This window comes from Panthera onca, chromosome E3 (assembly GCF_046562875.1).
Source record: "Panthera onca isolate mPanOnc1 chromosome E3, mPanOnc1 haplotype 2, whole genome shotgun sequence".
In the NCBI taxonomy this organism is placed as follows: domain Eukaryota; kingdom Metazoa; phylum Chordata; class Mammalia; order Carnivora; family Felidae; genus Panthera; species Panthera onca.
Window position 1 is genome coordinate 29,031,436 of NC_138354.1, and position 26,480 is coordinate 29,057,915.

The 26,480-nt window shown below is 49.9% G+C and overlaps 1 protein-coding gene across 2 annotated transcripts in view; it reads right to left on the reverse strand.

Moving 5' to 3' along the window:
- The window catches only part of ABCC1 (ATP binding cassette subfamily C member 1 (ABCC1 blood group)), a 141,858-nt gene that overhangs the window by 98,197 nt on the left and 17,181 nt on the right, over nucleotides 1–26,480 (reverse strand). For both annotated transcript variants that reach the window (XM_078440284.2, XM_078440283.2), the window contains exon 2: nucleotides 1,605–1,781. In XM_078440284.2, coding sequence (XP_078296410.2) covers nucleotides 1,605–1,781 — 177 coding nt within the window. The remainder of the gene's footprint in view (nucleotides 1–1,604; nucleotides 1,782–26,480) is intronic.

Sequence of the window (26,480 nt, forward strand, 5' to 3'; positions counted from 1 at the left end):
CCAAGGATACAACAGGGAACAAAACACACAAAAATCCGTGCCTTTGTGGAGCTGAGACCCTCGTGGGAAGAAATGGGCAAGAAACAAACTGGAAAAATATAGAATACCAGAGAGAGTAAGCGACATGAAAAGGTAGCACATGACACAGGGTGGTCAGGGAAGGCCTTTCCAATCCGGTGACATACAGGTAATGAGCCACACGTGGCTATCTGAAGGAAAGAACAATTTAGGCAGAGAGAACAACAAGTGCAAAAGCCCTGAGGCACGAACATACGTGACTGGCTTATGGTTGCTATGTAATGAGCAATGAGTGCGGTAGATGGCTGAAGAGGAACCTGGGGCCAGATCAAGCTGGGCCACTGTGAACATTTTATTCCCTGTGGTAAGAAGCTACTGGAGGGCTTCTAGGCAAGGCTTTTTTTTTTGTTTTTTGGTAAAATCCGTTTTACTTTTTTTTTTTTTTAATTTTTAAAGACTGTTTCTCAGTTCTGTTTTTGTTTTGTTTTTTTTTTAAGTTTATTGATTTATTGAGAGAGAGAGAGAGCACGAGCAGGGGAGGGGCAGAGAGAGAGGGAGAGAGAAGCCCAAGCAGGCTCCGCACTGTCAGCACAGAGCCCTATGTGGGGCTCGAACTCACAAACTGTGAGATCATGACCTGAGCCGAAATCAAGTCAGACGCCTAACCGACTGAGTCCCCTAGGCGCCCCTCTGTTTAACATTTTAAAGGGAGACGTTGCTCTCCCCAAAAAGTACAAAGTGCTCAAGAGAAAGACATTGGATCTAGTTGAGGACAGGGAAATCGACAGCGTTTCACGTGGGATGAATGAGACGGGTTTCGATGAGGGTCCTATGGGCAAAGGGACAGCCTCAGTGAAGCCACTCAAGTTTCCCTCTTTTTATGGAAATCAGTCTTGGGAAATACGAAAACCAAAAGAGACCCCCCGTGACTAAAAGCAGTACAGGATCTGGACAGGATCCCGAGCTGGGGTTGGAGGGGGGTGGGGGCGCTGGAAAGGACAGTATTGGGACAAGTGACAAAATCGGACGCAGGCAGTAGATTCTTTTTAAAAGTATTACGCCCATGGCCTCTACTAACTGTACTGCCATTACGTGAGAGAATATCCGTTTTGAGAAAAGACACACTGAAGAATCAAGGGTCCACGTAGCAGGGATGGTTCCGGTTCTCAGATGCTTCAGGAAAAAACAAACGCGTCCAGGGAGAGTGCCAGAGCAAAGCACAAAACAAAGGTGGAAACGTGTTAGAAATTGTGACCGTGACTAGCAGGTGTACAGGGCTAGTGGGAGCTCCTGGGATCTTCCTTGCCAAGCTTCCGCAATTTGAAATTCTGTCAAGGTAACCACACTTTTGGGGTAATAAAAAAAGACAGCCTCGGGTCATACGGCCAGCGAGCCGAGGAGCCAGCGTCTGCACCCACGTCTGAACCCAGAGCCTCAGCCTTGAACCACCACATCACTCGTCCGCCTTCTAGAAAAAGGAACCCAGGGCCACTGAAGTACAAGAAGCAGGTCAGTCTTCACCAGCCGCCACCCCCACCCGAGCACACCCCACCTCCCCCACCAGGAGGCAATCCCAAGCGACTTACAGTTTTGGTTTTGTTGAGATGTGTCATCTGAATGTAGCCCCGGTCATGGTGGCAGAGATAGAGGAAGTAGAAAGGGAAGCAGACCCAGAGATAAGAACAAGGCACCCACACGAGGACGGTGTTCTGAAAGCACTTGGTGAAGTCGGGGTTGCTGGTGTTCCATGTCACACTCCACTCCTGCGGACAGAAACACAGGGTCACGGTCAAGAGGCTGCACCGAAGAGCCACAGACGTCTGCATCGAGTTCAAAGCTAGATACGACGGGTTGAGGAAAACAGACAAGGCCCTCCGTCCACCTGAGGCCCTCTGAGGCAGCACACGTAAACTGGAGAGGCCAGGAGCCAGCAAGACTCTGAAACAAAAAATAAGAAACAGAGGGGCGCTTGGACGGCTCAGTCGGCTGGGCCCCCAATCCTTCACTTCGGCTCAGGCCATGACCTCCCGCTTTGTGGGTTTCGGCCCTGCGTTGGGCTCGGCGCGGGCAGCTCGTAACCTGCTTGGGATTCTCTCTCTGCCCCTCCCGCCCTCAAAAGAAATAAACAAACTTAAACGTTAGAGAAAGAAGGAATCGAGGTAGGCCCTGTCTCACATAAGAGTTAGGTCCTAGGACCTGTCGCAAGCTCCACAATCGTACAAGAGATGGGCACTGCCATTTGGAGGAACCCAGAAGGGTATTCTCCTGTCAGCTAAGGAATCCTTTGGACGTCATGAATCATTCTACTTTGCAATCTTGTCAGCTGAGGGCTTTAGAAAGTCTGCTTCAGCCCCACCACCGCCAGCATCACGACCATTAGCATCACCTGCATCGGCATCATGGCTAACCCCCAAACGGCAGTCCTCTGTGCTAAGGGGACCCTATTCTAAGTTCTTTATATGGATTGCCTCCCTTCATTCTGTGAGTACTTCATCATTCCCCTTTCACGAGGGAAAGCTAAGGCACACAGAGGTTTGGTGATTCGTTCCTGCATCACCCCGCTGGTAAGATCTGAAGCCCAATTCGAACCCAGACAACTTGATTCGGAAGTCCCTGCACCGAACCACTAAGTTATCCAGCCTCAGAAATAAACTTGGTTCAATTGCTTTCATTTTTTTTTTTAAAAACCCACATGTATTTCATTAGAAACATGCCAAATAGGAGCGCCCGGGGAGGGCTCAGCGAGTTGAATGTCTGACTGGATTTTGGCTAAGGTCATGATCCCAGGGTCGTGGGATGGAGCCCTCTGTTGAGCTCTAAGCAGAGGGTGGAGCCTGCTTAAGATATTTCTCTCTCTCTCTCTCTCTCTCTCTGCCCCTCTCCCTCACTTGCACCCTCTGTCTAAAATAAAAAGCTTTTAACTTAAAAAAGAAACATGTCAAACAGATAAGTAGCCAGACACGTAATAAACAGAATGGGTTTATCTGCCCAGGAAAAAAACTTTCAACCAACAGTTAAGACTTCTATAATGAAGAACTGAATTCGAGTCCTGATTTGACCACTGACCAGTTACACAACTTTGGGAAAAGTTATTCCCCAACCGTGGGTCTTAATTTCCTATTTCTACCATGACTAGGTCAGGTAAGATTAGAGGTCTAAAACAGTTGGCCCTCAGGCCAATTTGGCCCAAAGATGGTTTGTTGTTACTCCTGTTTTCGCACGCTTTTAAAAATCATCTTCGCTTAGCTGCCAACATCCAAAATCGGGAAACTTCGTGAAAAAACTTAGATCTGGCTTCTCTCAGAAAAGCAGGAAAATCTGGCAGCACGGAACCCAAAATCCTGTCTTACAGCCATCCCCAGGAGCTAGGGAGCGGCCTGGCTTAGGACAAGGTCAAGGCCCCATGCAGCCTACTTCTCACCCAGCAATCTCTCCCCACCACTGGCCGACGTGCCTTCCAGAAAGCTCCAGAGATCCCCGATCCCAACAGCCTCCACACATTCAGTTCAGCGACACCACCAAGGAACTCCAAGGAACCTGGAATCTTAGGGCTCCTTGACAAGCCTTAAAGCCACATCAAAGAACACTGAAAAAACACGAAGGTAATGGGAACAGAAAGATCATTTCACTTAAAAAGCACATTTGACTATCTGATCAAACTACAAGCTTTGAGCTTCTCAGAAAAGGGACCTCGTTACACACAACAACGTGAATATACTTAACGCTACTCAAGTCTACTCTTCAAAATGGTTATTAAGATGCTTAATAAAAAGAAAGGATTTCACTTTTAAGAAGAGTGAGCGAGTGAGGGAGCTCTGGGTATTAACGAGGCACCTGAACGGCTTCTTCTGAGGTGTAATTATTCTACGATATCAACAATTATTTTTTCCAGAACCAAGAACAAGAAACCATTGAAAAAGAAACTTGAAAAGGTCACCACACACAAAGGGGTTAGCTGGGAAACTTCTAGACGCAAAGAAACCCGAAAAAGGACAAAAGTCATGCCTCTGGGGACTTGGGCATGTGGAAGACGGCCTTGCCAACAAGAATGTGACCAGGGAGAAGAATGATTTATGTCGAAGACCCACTATTTTAACTACTTTCACGCCCCTTGTAATTCTTCAGGTGGTGGTGCGAACGAGATTGAACTGTTGGCGGTTGTGTTACATACAGAGCCGTTCCTTGACCAGTTGCCAGAAAAAGCTCATTCCAAAGGAATGTGCCCTTCTAGTGAAACACAATGCTGTGCCTTAATGTATGCACTTACGTATACCAGAAGGTCGGTTCGCGTGAGACATCCCCAATTATTCCTTGCCTGGACTCCCGCAGTCATTTCCTGACCATTCCCCTGCTTCAGCCCTCCGGGCCCCCCCCTCAGGGCTTCCTTCCACCCACCGCAGCCAAGTTACCTTACGTATCTAGACATCCATTCATGCATCCAGATACCTACCTACCCCCCCATCCATGAGCCCGTCCACACATCATCCATCCACTAGTCTATCTAGCCAGCTACCCGCTCACCCATCCGTGCACCAACTCCTCCACCTACCCACTGAACCATCTGCCCATGCATGCATCCACCCATCCACCCATCCTCTACAAATGCAACCACGCATGCACACATGCCCACCCATCAACCACCCACCCACGCACCCAACCACCCAGGCATCCAGCCATGTTTCTCTGTGTTAATTCTATGAGCTAAAAATTTTTCAAACCACACACAATGGCATACATGTGGTGAAAGAGAAGCCTCCCTCCCCGAATCTGCAGCCCCCATTCCACCCCACAGGCAAAACTACCATTGCTAACACCCAAGTATCTTCCAGATACATTATCTTGTTTCCCCAGAAAGCACAATACATAACCCATTCTGTATCTCGCTTTTTAAAAAAAATATCGGACACTGATTTTAATCAATAAAATAGAGGTCTTATTCTTTTTTAAATTTTTTTTAATGTTTATTTATTTTTGACAGAGAGAAAGAGAGAGAGAGACAGTGAGCAGGGGAGGGGCAGAGAGGGAGACACAGAATCTGAAGCAGGCTCCAGGCTCTAAGCTGTCAGCACAGAGCCCGATGTGGGGCTCAGACTCACAAACTGTGACATCATGACCTGAGCTGAAGCTGGATGCTCAACTGACTGAGCCACCCAGGCGCCCCTAGGGGTCTTATTCTTGAGAACTTAATTTTATTTCTTTTGAAAAAGGAAAAGTGACCAGCCATCTTCCCACCCCGAGTCCCTACGTCCTGTCTCTAGGAGCAACCATTATTGTTTTTTTGTGCATCCTGCCAGAAACTATTTTATGCGTGTGTATTAACAAAAATACGTATTTTCTGTTACCAAATGGAAGGCCACATACTCCTTACACTGTTCTGTCCCTTGCTTTTTTCTCTGAAGATTTTTTTTTTAAGTTTATTGAAGTACTCTTTACACCCAACGTGGGGCTCAAACTCAGGACCCTGACATCAACAGTCACATGCTCTTTCGACTGAGCCAGCTGGGCGCCCAGCTTTTCTCACTTAATAACAGATCTGAAAGGTCATCCTACACTGCACACAAAGTGTTTCCTCATTCTTTGTTCCAGTTGCTTGGTATTCCGCTGTATGACGGACTTGACTTTATTTGACCAGCCTCCTGCTGAGCGGGCACTGGGTTGCTCTAAGAGACAAGCAATGCAGCAGGGATTTGACAACCTGGAAACTGCCTCATTTCCCACACACGCAAGCATATTTATAAGATGACTTTCCAAAAGGGAACCCGCTGGGACAAAAGGTGCCTGCTTTTAAAATTTAGACAGACATTGCCCCCCAAGGGGGTATCAATTTATACTCCACCTAACAAGGCACAAGCACGACGAGTTCCCCAACACCGTGTATTACAAGCTTTCTGACCTCTGCAGACGTGGTGGTGGAAAATACCTCTCTGGAGCTTAAATTCCTTTTCCCTTGGTGTTGAGTGAAATTGGAAGATCTTTCCATGTGTGCTTAAAAGCAGTAAGACGCTTCTGCTCAGAGGAAAATCTACAGACTTAAATATTTGTGTTAACAGGGGGGCTTGGGTGGCTCAGTCAGTTGAGCGTCTGACTTCAGCTCAGGTCATGATCTCAGGGTTCATGGGTTCGAGTCCCGCGTCGGGCTCTGTGCTGACAGCTCAGAGCCTGGAGCCTGCTTTGGATTCTATGTCTCCCTCTCTCTCTGCCCCTCCCCCACTCGCACTCTGTCTCTCTCTCTCAAAATTTTTTTAAATATTTGTGTTAATAAATAGGACAGATCTGATTGTCCTCTCCCCTATGGGTAACAACCTCAAATGGCTCCCTATCACCTTCAAAAGCTGATCCTTGCTACGGCTCATGAGGCCTTCCACATTTGAGCCCCATCTGTTTCTACTATAATTTCTCCCACTCCAATGTGTCAACACAGGCATTCGCTCAAAGAAGCATGTACCAAGCACATGTCAGGCATTGTTCAAGGCTCTTGAGATTCACGAGGGCCAGGGTTCCTGCTTTCAAGGCAATCCCCAGTTGCTGGTCAAATCAATGGTTCTTTGGGATACTTCTTGCTAGATGCTCTCCCTGCAATGTCTTTCTGCTGTAACAAACTCCTACACACCCTTCAAAACCCAACTTGGATATCTCCTTTAAGAAGTTTTCCCTTCCCCCAACCCTGCTCCAAAACAGCTTTCCTCCCCACCCCCAACCTCTGCAATGATTTTTTTTTTTAATTTTTATTTATTTTTTGAGAGAGAAAGAGACAGGGTGTGACCAGGGTATAGGCAAAGAGAGAGGGAGACACGGAATCCAAAGCCAACTCCAGGCTGTCAGCACACAGCCCGATATGGGGCTCAAACTTATGAACCATGAGAGCATGACGGGAGCCAAAGTCAGATGCCTAACCGACTGAGCCACACCTCTGTCCTACAAGGACCATGCAAGGACCTCAGTGCACGGACCATGTGTATTTACTCTTCGCTCCTCTCCTCCTCACCTGGTAACTTCTGGGTACCCATGCCATGCCTCCCCCCACCTCCCCTGCCCAACATCATTTCCTACTTTGCTTTTAAGAAAAAAATAACGCATCCAAGTAGAACCTGGCTAGGATCCCCGGCTTTCTAGCTACGGCCTGAAACTCAGGCCCTGACCTCATGCGAACCCGTGCAGGTCACCTCACTTGTCCAAGCCTCAGTCCCCTCACCAGTAAAATGGTCAGGAAAATGCAAGGGCCTGGAAGGGTTTCGGCCACTTTCAAACGGCCTGGCACGAGAGGTGCTTCGCCCGGGACTGGCCGGGTCCAGAGACGAGCGGTGACTGTCAGCAGCAGATGCTAATAATTACTGATGATCGCCACCACTGTCACCAGCACGGGCCAGAGTCAGGAAGCTTAAAGCGCAGAGAAACGCTCGAATCAGGAAGTAAGCAGGAGGAAACCAGGGAGCATCTAAGGACACGGGACTCCGGCAACGGGAGGCGGAAAACCGCTCAGCTCAGCGAAGGAGGCGCGGGCTCTTCAGAAGCAGCTTCCCGCTCGAAGCCACACGCCTGCTACACGCCCACCCTGACCCGGAGGGAGAGGCGGGAGGGGGAGGCCGGGGAGGGGGGGCACGGGAAGAGGGAAGATAGGCTTCTGAACGTGACGCTGCACTGCTGTGGGAAGCAGACAGTAGGCCACGGGCCCCCTGCCTCAGCCGGCCAACGGTGGCCCTGACGACCGTCACCGGAGGGCAGACAACAGCGTCAGGGCCTCCGGCGCGGCCCTCGCTGGCCGGGGCTGGATGGACTCTTCTGTGCAAAGGGACCCCTGCCCCACCTTGACCGTCCCCGGAGACCCGCAGTGTGACCCCGCCATCCGGGGTTTCGTGGGCAACAGTGACGCAGAGGGCCCGCTGGATGGCTTCGGGAAGGGTCCCGATTCCCAGGGAGCCTGCCGGCCCCTCGTGGCTCCCCACCCTGGGGCTGGCCGCCATCCTGCTCCTCCTCCCTGCGGCCCTGCCCCCCGGATCCGGGGGGCTTCGGAAATCAGGCTGGCATGACCTCCGCTCTCTGATTCTGCGGACGGAGCGGCCGTCGGCCCGATGCTGGTGACAACATTCAACCTGGGGGGAAGCCAGTCCAGGAAACAGTCACCAGCGCTGGCCCAGGAGGGTGCCCGGGGGGGAATGTGGTCCAAGGAACCCTTCGTACAGAAGGTGCGTCGCGGATTCCCCCAGCCGCGGCTTCTTCCACAGGACGCCTCCACAGCTCGGTCACCCTTTTATGCGCCCCATCCCCCGCCCTCAGCGCCGACACTCGAGGATGTGGGGCACGAGCCCAAGTGGGCTTGGCCCGCGTACTTCGGGAGTTCGTGAAATTTCTACTGAGTGGTGTCACCTCTCATCCGTCTCCAGGGGCAGAATAACGACAGGCAGCTGAGCACCTGACGTACCAGGCACGTCAGCCGGTCCTCAGAAGAGACGCTGCCACCAGCCCCATTACACAGACGAGAAAGCCGAGGCACTAGGCAGGAAGATACCTTCCCAAGGGCCACGCTGCACTGGCTCTACGTGGTCCCCACCCCAACCCACACATACATCCCCCCTCCTCTGCTAACAGCCCCTGGCCGTCGTTCATAAACAAATCCTCCTGCACCCTCAGCCACACACTCGGGGCAAAGCTCCCGGGCCAGGCCCTCGTTAGAACCAGGCAATCAGCAGAGTCCTTCACCTGCTTGCTGGCGATTAGATCTAGAAGGGCCGCCTAATCCACATCAGTCCCATCACAGCAAAGATGCTACTCTCCCGTCCCCAGTGATGCAGGGTGAGGACGTGGGATTTACAGGTGTCTCGGCTATTTACGAGACAAGCACCAAAAGTTGGGAGGGGAAAGAAGAAGTGTCACCACCATGGAGAACTGGGAACTAAGTGGACATTATAAAAGGTAGAGACGACCTATGACCCAGCAATAGTACTGCTAGGAATTTACACAAGGGACACAGGAGTGCTGATGCATAGGGGCACTTGTACCCCAATGTTTATAGCAGCACTCTCAACAATAGCCAAATGATGGAAAGAGCCTAAATGTCCATCAACCGATGAATGGATAAAGAAATTGTGGTTTATATACACAATGGAGTACTACGTGGCAATGAGAAAGAATGAAATATTACCCTTTGTAGCAACGTGGATGGAACTGGAGAGTGTTATGCTAAGTGAAATAAGCCATTCAGAGAAAGACAGATACCATATGGTTTCACTCTTATGTGGATCCTGAGAAACGTAACAGAAACCCATGGGGGAGGGGAAGGAAAAAAAAAAAAAAAAAAAAAAGAGGTTAGAGTGGGAGAGAGCCAAAGCATAAGAGACTCTTAAAAACTGAGAACAAACTGAGGGTTGATGGGGGGTGGGAGGGAGGCGATGGGTATTGAGGAGGGCACCTTTTGGGATGAGCACTGGGTGTTGTATGGAAACCAATTTGACAATAAATTTCATATATTGAAAAAAATAAAAATTAAAAAAATAAAAGTTAGAGACGAAAGAAAAATGGTTCTTGGTGCCATGGGGGGCGCAGGGGAGGTGCTGCTGGACTTCACCTGCAGTCCTTCCTCCCACAGCACCTCTCCAATAAATCCACTTTATTGTTTCACAAACTTTTTTTAAGTAAGCTTCACACCCAATACAGAGCCCAACGCAGGGCTTGAACTCACGACCCTGAGATGAAGCCCTGAGCTGAGATCAAGAGTCGGACACTTAACTGACTGAGCCACCCAGGCACGCCGTTTACACAAGTTTAAAATGAATTTGCTCTCACTTACAACAGAAAGCATCCTAATAATACAAGTTCTGATCCACTGAATCAACTTTTATACAAGACTGTGATTCAGAATTTGACATGCATGAATTTAGGGCTTATTCCACTACGAGCAGTAGTATACTTATTTTCTGGGTAAATCACTCATCTTCTCTGAGGCTCAAACAGTCCACCAGCCAAGTGGGGATACTGCCTTCTTCTCCCAAGGGGCCCATAAAAACCCATACATATGTTGATTATTACTATTATTTACAACCTCTTCAGCTGACTTTTTTAGAGCCCACTTCTTTCCTTCTGTTCTCCCCTTTTCCTATTCTTCCCCACTACCCTACCCCATTTCCTCAAAAAACTATTCTCTGGTCTCTTAAAGACACAGTTTCCTTCCCTATTTGCTGTGTGACCTTAGACAAGTTACTTAGCCTCTCTGAGCCTCATCTCTGACTAAGGCTAAGAATACCTATCTCCTAGAGCTATTCTCAAGATTAAATAAAATTGCATGTACACAGGGTCCTACACACTCAATAGAGAACTACTGTCAGTAACCTTAATTCTTACACCAGTAATGGAAACAAATGAAGTTTATATACTTAAACTCTTAATATGGTGATCTTATGTTGTTATTGATAATAACAATACCACCTAGCATTAACTCAACACTAACTACGTGCCAGGCATTATTTCTATGCGTTTGAAGTGAATTAATTCATTTAACCTCCATGACTACTTAGAAGGGAGGTTTTGTTTTGATGCCCCTTTGAGAGGTGAGGAAATTGAGACAGAGAAGACACACAGCTTGTATGTGATGAGGCTGGGACTCAAACTTAGAAAGTGTGATTGCTGAGCTGTCCCCCAGGGATGGGTAACATGAATTTTAGCAGGCCCTTCTGGAGCTGCGCCTGCAACCATGAAAAATCTGGGCCAAGAAGATGTGAATCTTCAAATCGTCACCAAGTTCAGAACCCCCTACCTGTACTCACCGCCTATGGCTGCCGTTACAAATCACCACAAACTGTGTGGCTTCAAGGAACACAAATATTCAAACATACAGTTGCAGAGGTCAGGAATCTGAAAGGGGTCTCGGGCAGGGTTGCGTTCCTTCAGGAGACTCTAATGGAGAATCCGTTTCCTTGCCTCTTCCAGCTTCTAGAAGCTGCCCACATTCCGTGGCTCACCGCCTCTGCTTCCATCTTCAAAGCCAAGGACACCAGACCAAGTGCCACACTGCTGCCTCTCTGAATTTACTCTCTTGTGTCTCCCTCTTGCACATACAAAAACCCTCGTGATACCTGGGCCCACCCAGATAACCCAGGACCCCTGCCGTCTCAAGGTCAGCTATGACCTTGAGCCTAATTGCACCCGCCATCCGCCTTGCCCTCTGCTGTGCCACATCACATAATCACAGGTTCCACGGACCAGGCCACAGGCATCTTTGGAGAGGCCATTATTCAGCCCACCAGGTGCCCTCAGGTTTACTCTGGTCCATCCTGAGCTCCATTCAATGGCTCTCTCTCACCCTCACTCCTCTTGGCTGGGTCAGGTCGAGAAGCCACCCCAGTCGTGCCCAGCACAGACAAGTGTCACCCCACACTTAGCTGGCCGGCCCCACTCGGTTCAATCAAGCTGGTCACAGAGGCACCGTGTGCCGGTATCTCCTCGGCCGGAGCCCCGCGGGGATTCCCCGCCATCCTGATGCTCCGGCCTGGCCAACGCAGCTTCTGGAGGGACACCAGACAGGGGCCTGCAGGGACAAGGGAAAGAGCTTTGCCCGGGGTCCTGCTAGCTGACCCCAGAACAGGAGGGGTGCAGGGAGACAACAGAGGGGAACTTAATTATGAATCTGAACTGCTCCCACCTGAGTCTGGGAGTAAAGGTTGCTCTGACCTAGTTAATTATAAGGACGGACTCTGAAATGGGCATTCCACTGGGGCCTGACGCGATCAGCTCAATAATGTATCACATTCCGCTTTCCACCACTAAGTGGACAATTATTAATCAGGAGAGTACTGTGTGCCAGTAACATCTGGAGGTCAAGGTTCTACTCTCAGAGTATCATTCTAGCAAAAGAGGCAGGGGCGTCTGGGTGGCTCAGTCGGTGAAGCATCTGATGAGGTCGTGATCTCACAGTTCATGGGTTCGAGCCCTGCGTCGGGCTCTGTGCTGACAGCTCAGAGCCTGGAGCCTGCTTCAGATTCCGCGTGTGTGTGTGTATCTCTCTCTCTGCCCCTCCCCAGCTCTCTCTCTCTCTCAAAAATAAATTTTAAGGGGCGCCTGGGTGGCTCAGTCAGCTAAGCGTCCAACTTCGGCTCAGGTCATGATCTCCCAGTTCGTGAGTTCGAGCCCCGCGTCCGGCTCTGGGCTGATGGCTGGAGCCTGCTTCAAATTCTATGTCTCCCTCTCTCTCTGCTCCTCCCCTGCTCACGCTCAGTCTCTCTCTCCTTCAAAAATAAATAAAAATATTAAAAAAAAAATTAAAAATAAAAAATAAATAAATTAAAAAAAAAAAAGTTAAAAAATTTAAAAGAAGAGACAAATACTAAACAGATAAACAGCTATATGCCTGTCCAATGTTAGCAAATGCCCTGAAGAAGAGTAAAAGGGGGCAGAGAATAATGGTGGGTGGTAGGTGCTATTACAGAAAAAGAGCTCCGGGCCGGGATGACATTCCAGCATAGACCTGTAGGGAACATGTATGTGCCACCTTCTTCCATTAACAGCAACAAAAAGACTGAGGGCTTACTGAGGTTCTCAGCGGCATGTGCCAGGACCGAGCTAAGTGCTTTATATCCCACTTAATCCTCACAAACAACTCTGGGAGGCAGGCACTATAATTAAATCCATTTTACAGATATAGAAACTGAGGACAAGTGACATAACCTGCAAGCAGCATGCATAGCCGGGAATTTAAATCAAGTATAGATGCCTCTATCCACCAAGAAAATGTTCAGTTTGCTTTTTTTTTTTTTTAACGTTTTTTTTTTTAAAGGCTTGCCAAATTTATCTTTTTAATTTTCTTTTTTTTTTTACATTTATTTATTTTTGAGAGACAGAGAGAGACAAAGCGTGAGCAGGGGAGGGGCAGAGAGAGGGAGATACAGAATCCGAAGCAGGCTCCAGGATCCCAGCTGTCAGCACAGAGCCCGATGCGGGGCTTGAACGCACGAACCGTGAGATCATAACCAGAGCTGAACTTGGACGCTTAACCGACTGAGCCACCCAGGCGCCCCTAACGTTTATTTATTTTTGAGAAACTGAGAGACAGAGCACGAGCAGGGGAGGGGCAGAGGGAGAGGAAGATACAGAGTCCAAAACAGGCTCCAGGCTCTGCGCTGTCAGCACAGAGCCTGACGTGGGGCTCAAACTCGTAAGCCACGAGATCATGACGTGAGTCAAGTCGGACGTTTAACTGGGCTGAGCCACCCAGGCACCCTTCTGTTTGTTTTTGAATCACAGACATGTACTACTGTTCCCATTTAAAATTAGTATAAAAGGATCCATGGATGATTCTGGAGGCAGGGAAATTTTCTTAGAAAGAGACAAGAAAAACAAAAGCTAGCAGCTACTACCTCCAGGGGGTAGAGTTGAAGCTGGCGAGAAGACATTATTCATTTTGTTTTATTATCTTTAGCTCTATTTGTATTTTTCACTCTGTAGGTATTACCTCTAAACTGCTAATAACAAAATGAATTCGCACTTTCAATAAACAAACAGCAACAGCAGGGACTTAAGGGTAGAAATTTCTAAAAGCTGAGCTGGGCACAAAGAGAAAGCACGTATTTACTGGGCACCTATAATAACCCCAAGAGCTAAAATGCCAGGCAGAGTGCTAAGTGTTTTCCAGGCAGGAATCCATTCAAACCCCTACAAAGTCAGGACTATTAAAATTCCCTTCTCAGACCAGGGGACTCTGAGGCCCCAGAGTGGTTATGGAACTTGCTCGGGGCCACAGGGCCAGAAAGAGGCAGAGCCGGGCGCTGAACCCACACGGTCCGACACTGAGCTCCAACCTCCCGAGCTGCACCACCTCTCAGCCAGGTACTTAGAAGAACTCCAGGGGCTTTCCAGAGGCTTTCCAAGGTCCATGGCCTCACCACCCCGCCCGGGGCAGCCTCAAAGGCAATGTTCTCTGAGGCAGGGCACCAACTGTCCTCAGACATCAGGGATTCCGAGTTCATCTGTGTGGGACGGAGAAGCAATGTTCCGACCCAGATGTGGAAATATTCTACAACCGCCCCCACCCACCTACCCAATGTGCGCAGTAAGGGCGATGGCTAAGAAACACGAGGTTGGACCGCCTGGGTCCTAGTCTCTACCTCGGCACAGATGTGCACCCGAAAGCAGGGTTTCTCAGCCTCGGCACTGGTGACATTTGGGGCCAGAAGATTTTTGCCTTGAGGGGGCCATCCTGTGCACCCGAGGATGTTCACCAGCATCTCTGATCTCTGTCCAAGAGATGCCAGTAAGTGCACAATCACATTTAATCCCGACAGACAACCCTAAGAGGCACGTACTAAACCCCATTCTGTAGACACAGAAACTCAGCTCCCGTATAACCTGGGAGCAAGCATACACAGCCAGGGGGGACCATCAAAGATGTCTCCAGACTTTGCCAAATAACCTCCTGGGGAGGCAAAAAACTGCCCCTACCATCCCAGAGCTGTGGCCTCACCAGGCCTCGGTTTCTTTATCTGTGAGAAGAGAACTCACCGATTAGAGAACCACCAGGAGGGCTAAATGACAGACCCGAAAGGTTCCAGGTTTAGTTCCCGGCCAAGAGACTGATCAATTAACCCAAGGGTTATGGAAACCAATTTGACAATAAATTTCATATATTAAAAAAATAAAAAAAATTAAAAACAAAATAAACCCAAGGGTTGGTTGGTTTCATTCATTCACTCATTCATTCATTCATTCATTGTCTCCACCACACAATGAATATTTATTGAGTACCTACTCTGTACCGAGCTCTGGACTAATCAAGGAGAGTGGGAATAAATCAGGCACAGTCCCTGCCCTCTTAAGACTCACAGTCCACTAAAGACAGAAGGTCGCATGAGGCACCTGGAGGGCTCGGTCAGTTGGTTAAGTGTCCGGCTCTTGATTTCTTTTTCTTTTTTTTTTAATATAATTTATTGTCAGGTTGGCTAACATACAGTGTATACAGTGTGCTCTTGGTTTGGGGGGGGCAGATTCCCGTGGTTCATTGCTTGAGTACAACACCCAGGGCTCATGCCAACAAGTGCCCTCCTCAACGCCCAGCGCCTCTTTTTTTCAACTCGGGTCATGATCTCACCGTTCAGGAGTTTGAGCCCTGTGTCGGGCTCCAGGCTGACGGCGCAGAGCCTACTTGGGATTCTCTCTCCCTGCCTCTCTCTCTCTGCCCCTCCCCCACTCGCACACCTGTGTGCCTTCTCTCTCAAAATAAATAAGTAAATATTTTTTAAAGAGATGTAAGGTCACAAAACATAACTGCGAAGATCAATGCTTGTTACACAGGGAGGGGAAGTGTCAGGGTGAGGGTCCAGGAAGGGGGCATTTCAGCAGAGGAGAGTGCCAGGGTCAGAAAGAGCCAGCCGTGCAAAGATCCAGGAGAAGCACGTCTGAGGCAGAGGGATGGCGGGGGCAAAGGCATGGGGAAGATGCTGCGTGGGTATCCACCTTTTCAAAACGCAGAAGGGAGGGAGGGAGGGAACGACTCGAACGAATTCAAGCGACAGCAGCAAAGACTGGAGACCCTGGAGCCAGAGGCCTGAGTCTGCATCCAGCAGCCACCGCTCACCTGCCCCTTGACCTTCAGAAAGTCAGCTCACCTCTCCGGCTCTGGTCTCCTTCACCTGCCAATAGGTCTAATAATGGATGCCGCGCAGACCGCGGGGTTAAGGGTTTAGCTTGCCCAGAGACGCCTCATCAGCTCTGGGCAGCATGGGCTGGGAGCGGTGGGGTGCAGGGCAGGCCGGCCACGAAGCTGGGGCGAACCCCGCGGGACGGAAACTCAGGCTGATGAGAGCACTAGTAAGTCAGCGCCCGCGGAAAGCACTGACCATGCGCAGGCACCGTGTTCCTGCTTCAATGTCCATCAGCGGAACCACACCCTGTGAGGCGTATCCTGCATTAACCCCATTCCACACAGAGGGACACAGAGGCAAACAGAGGTAGGAACACTTGCCGGAAGGTATGTGGGCAGGACCTGGTGGAGCCTGGATTCGAACCCCGACAGGCCGGCTCCGAGCCCTAGCAAAGGGACGGATGGAGGTGTGCAGGACGCTACTGGGCATCGGCCCCGCCTCGGAGGGGCAGAGGCGAGGCGACCGGTGGCTGACAAAGCCATATCCAGAACCGGTCCAAACGCGACAGGCAGCCGGCACAGGGGCAGCTCTAAGCAGAAGCAAGCTGAGAAAAGGAGCTGCAGGGAGGCCAGCAGTCGGGTGGGGACCTGCTGGGCTTCTGGACATTAATCCTGTTTTCAGAGACAACATGGGGCCTCCGCTTGCCCAGCACAGGCCGGCCAGAGAGACACGGGAGGTCTGAGGCCGCCCTGCCCCGACCCAGCATGAGGCCAGGGCTGCCTGTGGTGGGAGAAGGGCAGCAGGAGCCAGGGTCACGCGGGCGGTGACGTCCCCTGCCCGCTGCCAGGCTGAGCTGCAGTCTTTCCTCACTCTCTGAGTCACCAGAGCTAAGAATAAAACCTAGAAGTATTAAGGCAGGGGGGAGGGTAGGAGGGCCACATCCAGATCTTAGCCCCGGCACCTGGGAAGGCAGGGCACGGCCCCGCTCAGGCAAGAGCCCCAGATCCCTACTAAATCCTAACACCCAAGGCGCAGAGCTGAACATCTCAGCAAGACAGGGACCGGGGCCACCCGCGAACCCAAGACTCCTGTCTTAAAAGGACAGCCAAAAAAGACGACAGAGCCGTGTCCAAATGTCCACGGTGGCAGCAGCCTGCTCTGACCCGCCGTGACCCCGACGCTCCCAAGGACGGGCCCATCCCTACAAAGCACACATCTGCCCTCACCGTCTCCATCCAGCCCTGACCGTCTTTGTTGACTTTTGTCCCCAGCCACTTCCCCTCCTCTGATCAGACTTTGGAGCTTCACCAAACCCTCCATTTGGTCACATTCCAGGGACCTGAGCGGGTTCAGGCATGTGCCAGCCAGAGGCATACATCTAAGGACACGGCAGTCAGCAGGACGGACAGCATGCATCCACTGACTGAGCAATGCTTCCAGATGCTGAGGACCCCGTGATGAACAGCAGAGCAAACGGCCTGCCCTCCTGGAGCGGACAGCCTTGTAAGAAGAGACAGAACAGACAAGATAGAAGGAAAAAATATATAGACATAAAAAATACACATAGTGTGCGTGTGTGCATGTATTGTGATGAAAAGGACTCGGAGAAGTGGCAAGGACTTGCTGAGAACGCGTATTTTGGTAATATACTAAAGAAACAAGGGAATGGGCCAAAAGGCCATTTGGGGGAACAGCACGGAAGACAGCTGATGCAAAGGTTCTGAGGTAGGAACACGTGTGCTATTCTGCAGTAATAACAGAGAGGTCAATATGACTCGACAGTAATGGGAAATAAGGTCAGGGAGGAAGCTAGGGGACAGGGAGGGACAGACTGGAGGACTCAGAGGCCACTGCAGGCATTTCTAACTTTTACTCCAAGTGAGGTGGGGACCATGGATTTCATGTCATCATCAGATTTATTTGTTTCAGACGGTGGTTCTCAAGCGGGGTAAACTTTCCCCCAGGGGACATCGGACAATGTTTGGAGACATTTCTGGTGTCACTACTGTCACCGTGCTCTGGACATCTTGTGGGCTGCCGAACATCTGCAATGCAAGGACGGGCCCACAACAGTCACTGAGCCCTCAATGTCAACGGTGCTGGGGCTGAGAAACTCCGCTGAACGCAGTCCCTGCCCTTATCAAGTTTAGACTCCTTGTTCTCCAAACACACCCCTTATCAAGCAGAGTTTCAGCTTCTCACCACGTGACAATCAACCAGGCCTCAGCTTCCACATCTGGACAGTGGGGATACCCATGAAATGAAGCAAATTAGCACGTCATTAAGCACAAGCCGGAGCACCTAGTAGGCACTCAATAAATGTCACCGCTACTACAGGGACTGCGTCCAGATCCACCCCCTGCCTCAACCCTTCCACATTTCCACCAGTTAAATGCAAAATACCACCATTTCAACATGGAGCATCTGCATGTTACCGCATACAGCAGGCAACACAGACGGGGCCAGCAGGAAACAAGGGCTGGTTGTGCCCCCACCAAGCCGCCTCTCCTTCGAGCCTCCAGCCCTTGCGCGGGCCGTGGCCCCTGCCTCCTCACCCTGCCCTGGTGCTGTCCCGAGTCAGCTCAGCCCCAAAGTACCTGCTCTGCCCGCCCGGGGCGCTTTCTGAAGGACGATCCCTGCCTCTCCCATGGGGGAGGTGCTGAGAAAATGCCTTTAAACGAAGCTGAGAACAACAGAAAATACTAACTTCTTTTGTAATTGATTTTAAATTGTTTTTTTTAACATTTTATTTATTTTTGAGACAGAGAGAGACAGAGCATGAACGGGGGAGGGTCAGAGAGAGGGAGACACAGAATCTGAAACAGGCTCCAGGCTCTGAGCTGTCAGCACAGAGCCTGATGCGGGGCTCGAACTCACGGACCGCGAGATCATGACGTGAGCCGAAGTCGGCCGCTTAACCGACTGAGCCACCCAGACGCCCCTGTAATTGATTTTAATAGGCAGTACGTGGGGTGGCCTGGGTGGCTCAGCCAGTTAAGCGTCTGACTTCGGCTCACGTTGTGATCTCACTGTTCGTGGGTTCGAGCCCCACATCGGGCTGTGTGCTGACAGCTTGGAGCCTGGAGCCTGTTTCGGATTCTGTGTCTCCCTCTCTCTCTGCCCCTCCCCTGCTGGCACTGTCTCTCTCTCTCTCCTCTCTCTCTCTCTCTCCAAAATAAACATTAAAAACTTTTTTAAAAAACAAGTAGTATGTGACTCAAATTTAAATATGTGTGTGCATGCGTGTCAAATGGCAAAAAGTTACTCTTGCTTCCATCTCCCCCACAAGCCCCATCCCATCCCTTCTTCACAGCCTCATACACCCCTCCCCGTATACAAATCCAACCACACGTGTGAGTTCCTGTGTACCCTCCTGAAATTCTTCAGGCAAATACAAGCAAATACAACATGTTCTTTTTTTTTTTTATTATTTATTTTGGGAGAGAGCGAGTGAGCGAGCAGGGGAGGGGCAGAGAGAGAGAGGGAGAGAGAGAATCCCAAGCAGGCTCCGTGCTGTCAGCACAGAGCCCGACGTAGGGCTCAAACCCACAAACCATGAGATCATGACCTGAGCCGAAACCAAGAGTTGGATGCTTGGTTGGATGAGCCGAGGCACCCTACAAATATACATTCTTATTTGTCCTTTTTTGTACCTAAGAAGTATCATACCAAATATGACAAGTGTATCTTGATGTTTTCATTAAAAAAAAAAAAATCTGAATCTTGGAAACTGGCCTTGTCCTCACCTTTTACTTTCTTCTAGAAGCATCCCCACCCCTCCACTGAATGGGTGGGACACAGCATATTTACTCAGGCCCCTACTGCCCACCTCTCGGGTTGCTGATCTTTTGCTCTCCCAAACAATGACACAAGGGCTCCCCTTAGAAGATACTCAAGTGAAGAAAATACAGAAGGCCTGACCTGAAGGCCAATGGCTTCGCTTAATTGCTACTGAGCCTCACAGGCAGAACACAAATTGACACAGGTTTAAGTATGATAACCTGCAGCTACACAATGAGAATTAAAAAATGATGACAAACGTTGACCTGGTCATCCTCATGGGAATTCAATCTGTAAAACATCACAAAGTAAATCCAACGTAAACACAATTCTGATCCTCGAGAGAGATGGGCGTGTCACATTCACTAGAGCATCACTCACAACAGCCAAGACATGGAAACAACCTCAAAGCTCACTGGCGGAGGAAGGGATAAAGGAAGGTGGTATATACATATGCAATGGAAATATCATCCAGACATTAAAAAAAGAAGGGAATTCAGAGAGGGAGGGAGGCAAACCATAAGAGACTCTTAAATACAGAGAACAAACTCAGGGTTGATGGGGTTGGGGGGAGTGGGGAAGGGGGGAAAAGGGGTGATGGGCACTGAGGAGGGCACTTGTTGGCATGAGCCCTGGTGTTGTATGTTAAGCGATGAATCACGGGAATCTACCCCCAAAACCAAGAGCACGCTGTATACTCTTGACAATAAATTATATTAAAAAATATGTTTTTTTATATAGCCAACTTGACAATAAATTGTATTAAAAAAAAAAGGAAGAAAGAAAAGAAAACCACTAACAAAAAAAAAAAAAGGAAATCTTGCCATGTGCAACAACATGGATGGACCTCGAAGGCATTATGCCAAGTGAAATGAAGCAGAGAACAACAAATACTGTATGTTCTCATTTTACGTGCGGAATCTAAAAAAACTGAACTGAGGGCTCCTGGCTGGCTCAGTCGGTGGAGCGCGTGACTCTTAATCTTGGGGGGTCATGAGTTTGAGCCTCCGTCGGGTGTCGAGATTACCAAAAAAATAAAATAAAAATAAGCTTTAAAAAATAGAAATTAAAAGGACTAGGGGGTAGGGGAAACGGGGAACTGTGGGTCAAAGGGCACAAACTTCCAGTTATAAGATGACGAATTAGCTCCGGGAACCTAACGTACAGCATGGTGATCACAGTTAGCAAATAACTGTGTTGTATACTTGAAAGCGGTCAGGAGAGTAGATCTCAGGAATTATAGGTGGAGGTCAAGGTAATAATGGGAGGCAATGGAGGTGCTAACTAACCTAACTGTATAATCACTTTACAACACACACGTTTAGCAAACCATCCTGTCCTATACACCTGAGCTTTACATATGTTACACATCGATACCTCAATAAAGCTGGGGTGGGGGGGGAATCACTAAATGCAGGAGTGTGCATTCCTGGCGGTTTATAGCTCTACAAATATTATATAATGTCTGATTTTTAACAAAGTAACAGAAACCACAGCGTCCAATACACTAACTAGCAGCCTCACGGGGCTACTGAGCACTTGAAATGAGGCTGGACCAAACTGGGATGTGCTATAAAACTAAAAGACTTAGTATGGGAGCACATGGGTGGCTCAGGTTAAGCGTCTGACTCTTGGTTTCAGCTCAGGTCATGATCTCACAGTTCATGAGATCGAGCCCCACATTGGGCTCTGCACTCACAGCATAAAACCTGCTTGGGATTCTCTCTACCTCCTCTCCCTCTCTCTCTCTCTCTCTGTCCCACCCCCCCCCCCACCCCGCACCTCTCAAAATAAATATTAAAAAAAAAAAAGACTCAGTACAAACAAAATGCAAAATACCTCATTAGTTACATGTTGAAATTCCAACATGTTGCATATATGGAGTTAAATAAAATATATACTTAAAATCATTTCACCTGTTTTTTATTTTTTTGTAATGTGGCAACCAGACAAAACTCCATACATGGCCTGCATTCTTTTTCTATCGTATGGTGCTGGTCCAAACAATAGAATATAGGGGATTTGTTCAATTCATTCCACACCTGGCAAGTATTTACTTACCTAGGCTCCTAACTGGTTGCTGGCCTCCCCTCCGGGCCACCCTTCACCCCACAGCCAAAGGGATAGCTTCAAACCGTAACCAGATCCTGACACACTCTGCCTGAAGCTCCTCACTATGCCTATGGCCACCCTATGCCTCAGGACCTTTGCACGGTCTGTTCCCCTGGCCTGGAGCTCTTCTCCCCTCGCTGCCCTGGCTTCAACTCAGAGGCAGCCTTCAGGCCTCAGCAGAAGCAGCCCTCCGTCCTTCCTGCCCATGCCCTGTCAATCACATCAAATCCTTCATTTAACTTCCTAATGGAACTCTGTACATTTCCTGTAGAGCACCCACCCTACGGTCACTAAATATTTCTTTCGGATATTATTTATTTGATGTTCTACTTACCATCTTACTTAACACCGTATGTGATATGTGTTATGGAGTATGCAATATAGTATACAATACATTACATGTAATACACGTAACTACGAAAAAACATACAAATTGCCGTTTGCACAGGTCAGGAGTTGGCAAACTACAGCCCGTGAACCAAATCTGACCCTCTGCCGGCTTCGTCCCCAAACTAGGAAAGGATTTCACATTTTTAAATATGAAACGTAAAACAGATGGGTTGCTGGGGCACCTGGGTGGCTCAGTCGGTTAAGCGTCCAACTTCAGCTCAGGTCATGATCTCACGGTTTGTGGGTTCAAGCCCCGCATCGGGCTCTGTGCTGACAGCTCAGAGCCTGGAGCCTGTTTCGGATTCTGTCTCCCTCCCTCTCTGCCCCTTCCCTGCTCATGCTCTCTGTCTCAAAAAAAAATTAAAAAAAAAAAAAAGAAAATTTTTTTTTAATTTTTATTAAAAAAAAACAAACAAAACCAGATGGGTTGCCTGCTGCTAAGAGCAGTCATTTGATTTTGCCTTGGCCCACAAAGCCTAACTTCTTTACCACCTGGCTCTTTCCAGAAAAAGTTTGCCAACTCAGGAGGTAGGTCAAAAAACACCAAAGGTCGGCAATTTCCTAGGATCTGATGCTACTTACTCCAAACATTACTTTGCCAGATCCTGCCCTCCCCTTAGGCTGTCAGGTCTGTGGGGACAGTGAATGCCCAGGTAGCAGCCCTGGACTTTTCACCGCCGACCTGCCCCAGGCCCAGACACATGGCAGGTGCTCAGAAGCACCCAAGGAGTCTATGAACCAGACGCCAGAGTGAGTCTCAGCAAACTGCAAGTTAAGAGGGGATGCCCAGGCGGCTCAGTAGGTTAAGTGTCTGACTCTTGATTTCCGCTCAGGTCACGATCTCAAGATTCGTGGATGGAGCCCCGCGTCAGGCTCTGTGCTCGACGTGGAGCCTGCTTGGGGTTCTCCCTTTCCCTCTCTCTCTGCCCCTCTCCCGCTCACACACACTCTCTCTGGAAACAAACGTAGAATTTTTTTTAAAAACCGTACACTGGATGCGGCCAGCATTTGAGCCATCACAGCAGCCCCCACCGGGCTGGGTCTGAAGGACACAAAGATAAATAATGTTCCAAAAATCAACCATGATGATGGATGCACACCTCTGTGGCTGTCCTAGAAGCCACCAAATTGTGTGCTTTAAATGCATGAATCATATGGTATGTGAACCGTATCTCCATAAAGCTGTTAAAAAAAAAAAAAAATATATATATATATATATATATATATGAGGAAGACCCAGGGTCATTTTAACTATGTCATTTCCACTTCATATGGTGTCTTTAGAACCTAACACCCCCCTCAGAAACTACTAAGGACACACAGACCCGACTTCATCACCTCACTAAGAAGACACGTCATCTAGATGGGACTCGTTTGCATTTGTTAAAAATATATATATTTGAATGCAATGTGACTTCCCACTGCTTTGCTGCTTCTAACTAGATTACATGTGCCCTTAACCTGAGATTTCTCACCCTTGGCACAGCTCACCTCCGGAGCCGGCTAATTCTGCTGTGAGGCTGTCCTGTGCATGGTGGGAGGTCCGGCCGCATCCCTGGCCTCGACTCCCCAGATGCCAGGAGCATCCTCCCCCCGCAAACCAGGACAACAAAAACTCTCTAGAAGTTGTCAGTGTCCACTTGGGGGAGGGGGGCACGATCACTCCAGTGGAGACCCATTGTCTTAACAGTGTTTCCAGAGGGCCCCACCCCCGCCACCAATACCTACTGACTACAAAGACCATCCACCTGCCTGTCCATTCATTCAACACATACTGAGCCTGCTTCGTAACAGGAGTTGAACCACAACACCCACCTTTGTATCCTGCCCTCAAGTAGCTTAGAATCTTATCCAGGAAGGAGGGTGGGTACATAAATAGCTGTGACAAAAGATTTTAAAAGCACTGAGTGTCACTGAAGAGGTACACATAAATGACACGAGACCTCCGGAGCAGAGAGAGGGGTTAATTCACAAAGCAAAGAGGAAGAAAACTCAGCTTCCTCATGCTCACAGCAGGGACCACACCTGCCTCTGAGAGTCATTGTGAACATTAAATCTACACATTGCCTGATTTCACTTTCATCCCCAAATGGGTACTCTTGCTCCCATTTTGTAGAGAAAGCAACTGAGGCACAGAGAGGCAAAGCAACTTGCCCAAGGTAGCACAGCCTGCAGGTGAAAATAGCAGATGTCAACACAGGCAGGCGGGCTCATGGCCGCACGTGCTGCCTCCTTGAGAAGTCAAGCATGGGGACAATAAACAGGCACCTGGTGACCAGTCTATTAGTGGAAGTTAGTGTCACTGTTGTTTCCCCTTGGGAGCTCAGAGCGGGTTTCCTGAAGGAGGGAAAACCTAAGGGGGCAAACATGCCAAGAAACAGGCCACTGTGGAGACGGGGCGCCGGTGTTTCAGGGGGGCACAGAGCAGCATCCAAGAGAGTCACCGGACAAGCTTCAGGTGGGCATGCCCATCAACTAATAGAACAAAGCGCCAGGAGGGGACTGGGCAACCGAAAGGGCTCAGAGGACAGGCCAAGGACTGAGCAAGGGACTCAAAGGAAAAACCAAAGCTCCGTTCGGGATTCCCACCAAGAAAGTGCTGCGTCACCCACGTGTTGCAAAAGCTCCCAGACATTGTGAAACCATGAAACCGAGAGCCCAAGTCTCAAGTGCAGCCCCCAAACAGGAAACTGGCAAAGCCGCCGTCATTCCCCAAAACTGCCCTGGAGCCACTCCGGCCCCGGCCCCCCTGCCCCCCCCCCCCCCCCCCCCCCCGCCCCAGAGTACGTGAGCTGGCCCAACTGCCTATCCCAAGGTCCCTCAACTCCACACACAAATCCAAGCTACGTGCTCCTGGTCTGTGGCAGACAGCGTCACGGTGGAGATGGGTCCCAGGGAGCAGGCAGTGTTGAAGGAGGACCACGACACGGGGGTCACGAGCACGGGCTCTGGTGCAGAGCCCCGGGCTCGAGACCTACACCACCACTTCCTGGCTGTGTGCCCGTGAGGAAGTCAATCCACCTCTCTGCCTTTTGGGCGCCCACCTCTCACCAGATTACCAACCCTCAATGTTAGGGGAGGGGGTCGCTGTGGGGGCTGAGTTTGCTGCTGCCACTTCTACCACATTATTCCTGCCGCATCACCATCATCAAGTGACAACAGCAGCTCAGAATGCCAGAATGCCAAAGCACCCCCAAGGGACTGTTATCCTGTCCTGCTACAGGATCAGCCGGGGTCATCTGGCACAGCCTGTTGGAAAAGACACTACTCTGCAACCCGCCCCAGTCCTACCCTACCGCTGACCTGGAAGCATCCACAATAGCTATTTTAAAACAGGCCACTAGGGACACTCCCATCACAGCGCAGGACGGTGCCACGCCTCAGAGCCTAGACTCTGGGCCAAAGGGCCATGGGTCCATCCTGGCTCTGTTACCTCTGAGCTGTGTGACCTTAAACAAGGCACATAACCTCTGTGGGCCTCAGGTGCCTCATCTGGGCGATAATCAGTCTATCAAACCTGACAGGGCTTTTTGAGGATTAAATGGAAAGCATTCTGAAGAGCGCCTGGGGCTGACAAGCACCAGATCTGAAGAGCGCCTGGGGCCGGCCTCCATTTGAGCCCGTGACGCGGCACCCCAGCCTCTGCCGCTCTGGCTGCGAAGGCCTCTCACCGCTCCCCCAGCTCCCCCAGCTTTTCCGTACCGGCTCTGTCCCGGGCCTGGAATATTCCAGGTCTGGTCAGGGCTGCCTCAGCTGCTAACTGGTGGACAGAGGTCTCACCCATCGAAAGTGCCCGTCTCCGCCATAACTCACTAGAACCGCAACGTGAATGTCCCCCAGCACCCCCGTCTTTATTGTTCCTGTAGCATGAGGCAGAGGTTGCCAGCCAGATTCCGGGTTTGAATCTGGTTCTGCCATCCGCTAGCTGAGTGACTTCACTTCTCTCGGCCTTTGTTTTCCCATCCGTAAGTTCTAAGGGTCTCTTTCCCTCCTACCTGTCATCTCCCCAAAGCAGGACCTCGTCCTAATTCGCCTGCACAGAGTAGGCACTCATCAAATGCTTGTTCAACAAACGAAAGAAGGGGTGAATCAATCTATCTGAAGAGCAACCCAGAAACATGTGAGGAAAACCCAGAGACTCCGTGGCCTGCTGTGACCCAATAATCCCCGCTATGGGCATGGGTCCAAAGGAAGTAACTCCAAGAGCAAGAAAAGATGCAATCTGTACATGCTGGCCCGTTCACAGCCAAAACCAGGAAGCTCCCAGGCACGCGAGACCTAAGCAAAGGGGGCCAGAGGATCCTGCGGAAAATGACCCAGTTGTCATGACCCAAAGCGAGGGGCCAGCCCCAGGCCTGGAGAGGCCATCAGTAAAGAGGGGTTAGCCCTGGCACCCTGGGCTTCATGCTTTCTGCCCAAGAACTAGGGCAGACGCAATGCCTAAGAGCGGGATCAGGGGTTAGGGGAGGTTCCAATCAAGGAAAGGGGGAAGGGGGTGGGGGTATCTTTTTTGCCAGAGAGGTTTACATACCATCAGAGCACATCCTTACACAGCGCAGGCACAGCCTAGGGCACTGGGCACACCTCAATTTGTCTAATCCCTCAAACAAACCTATG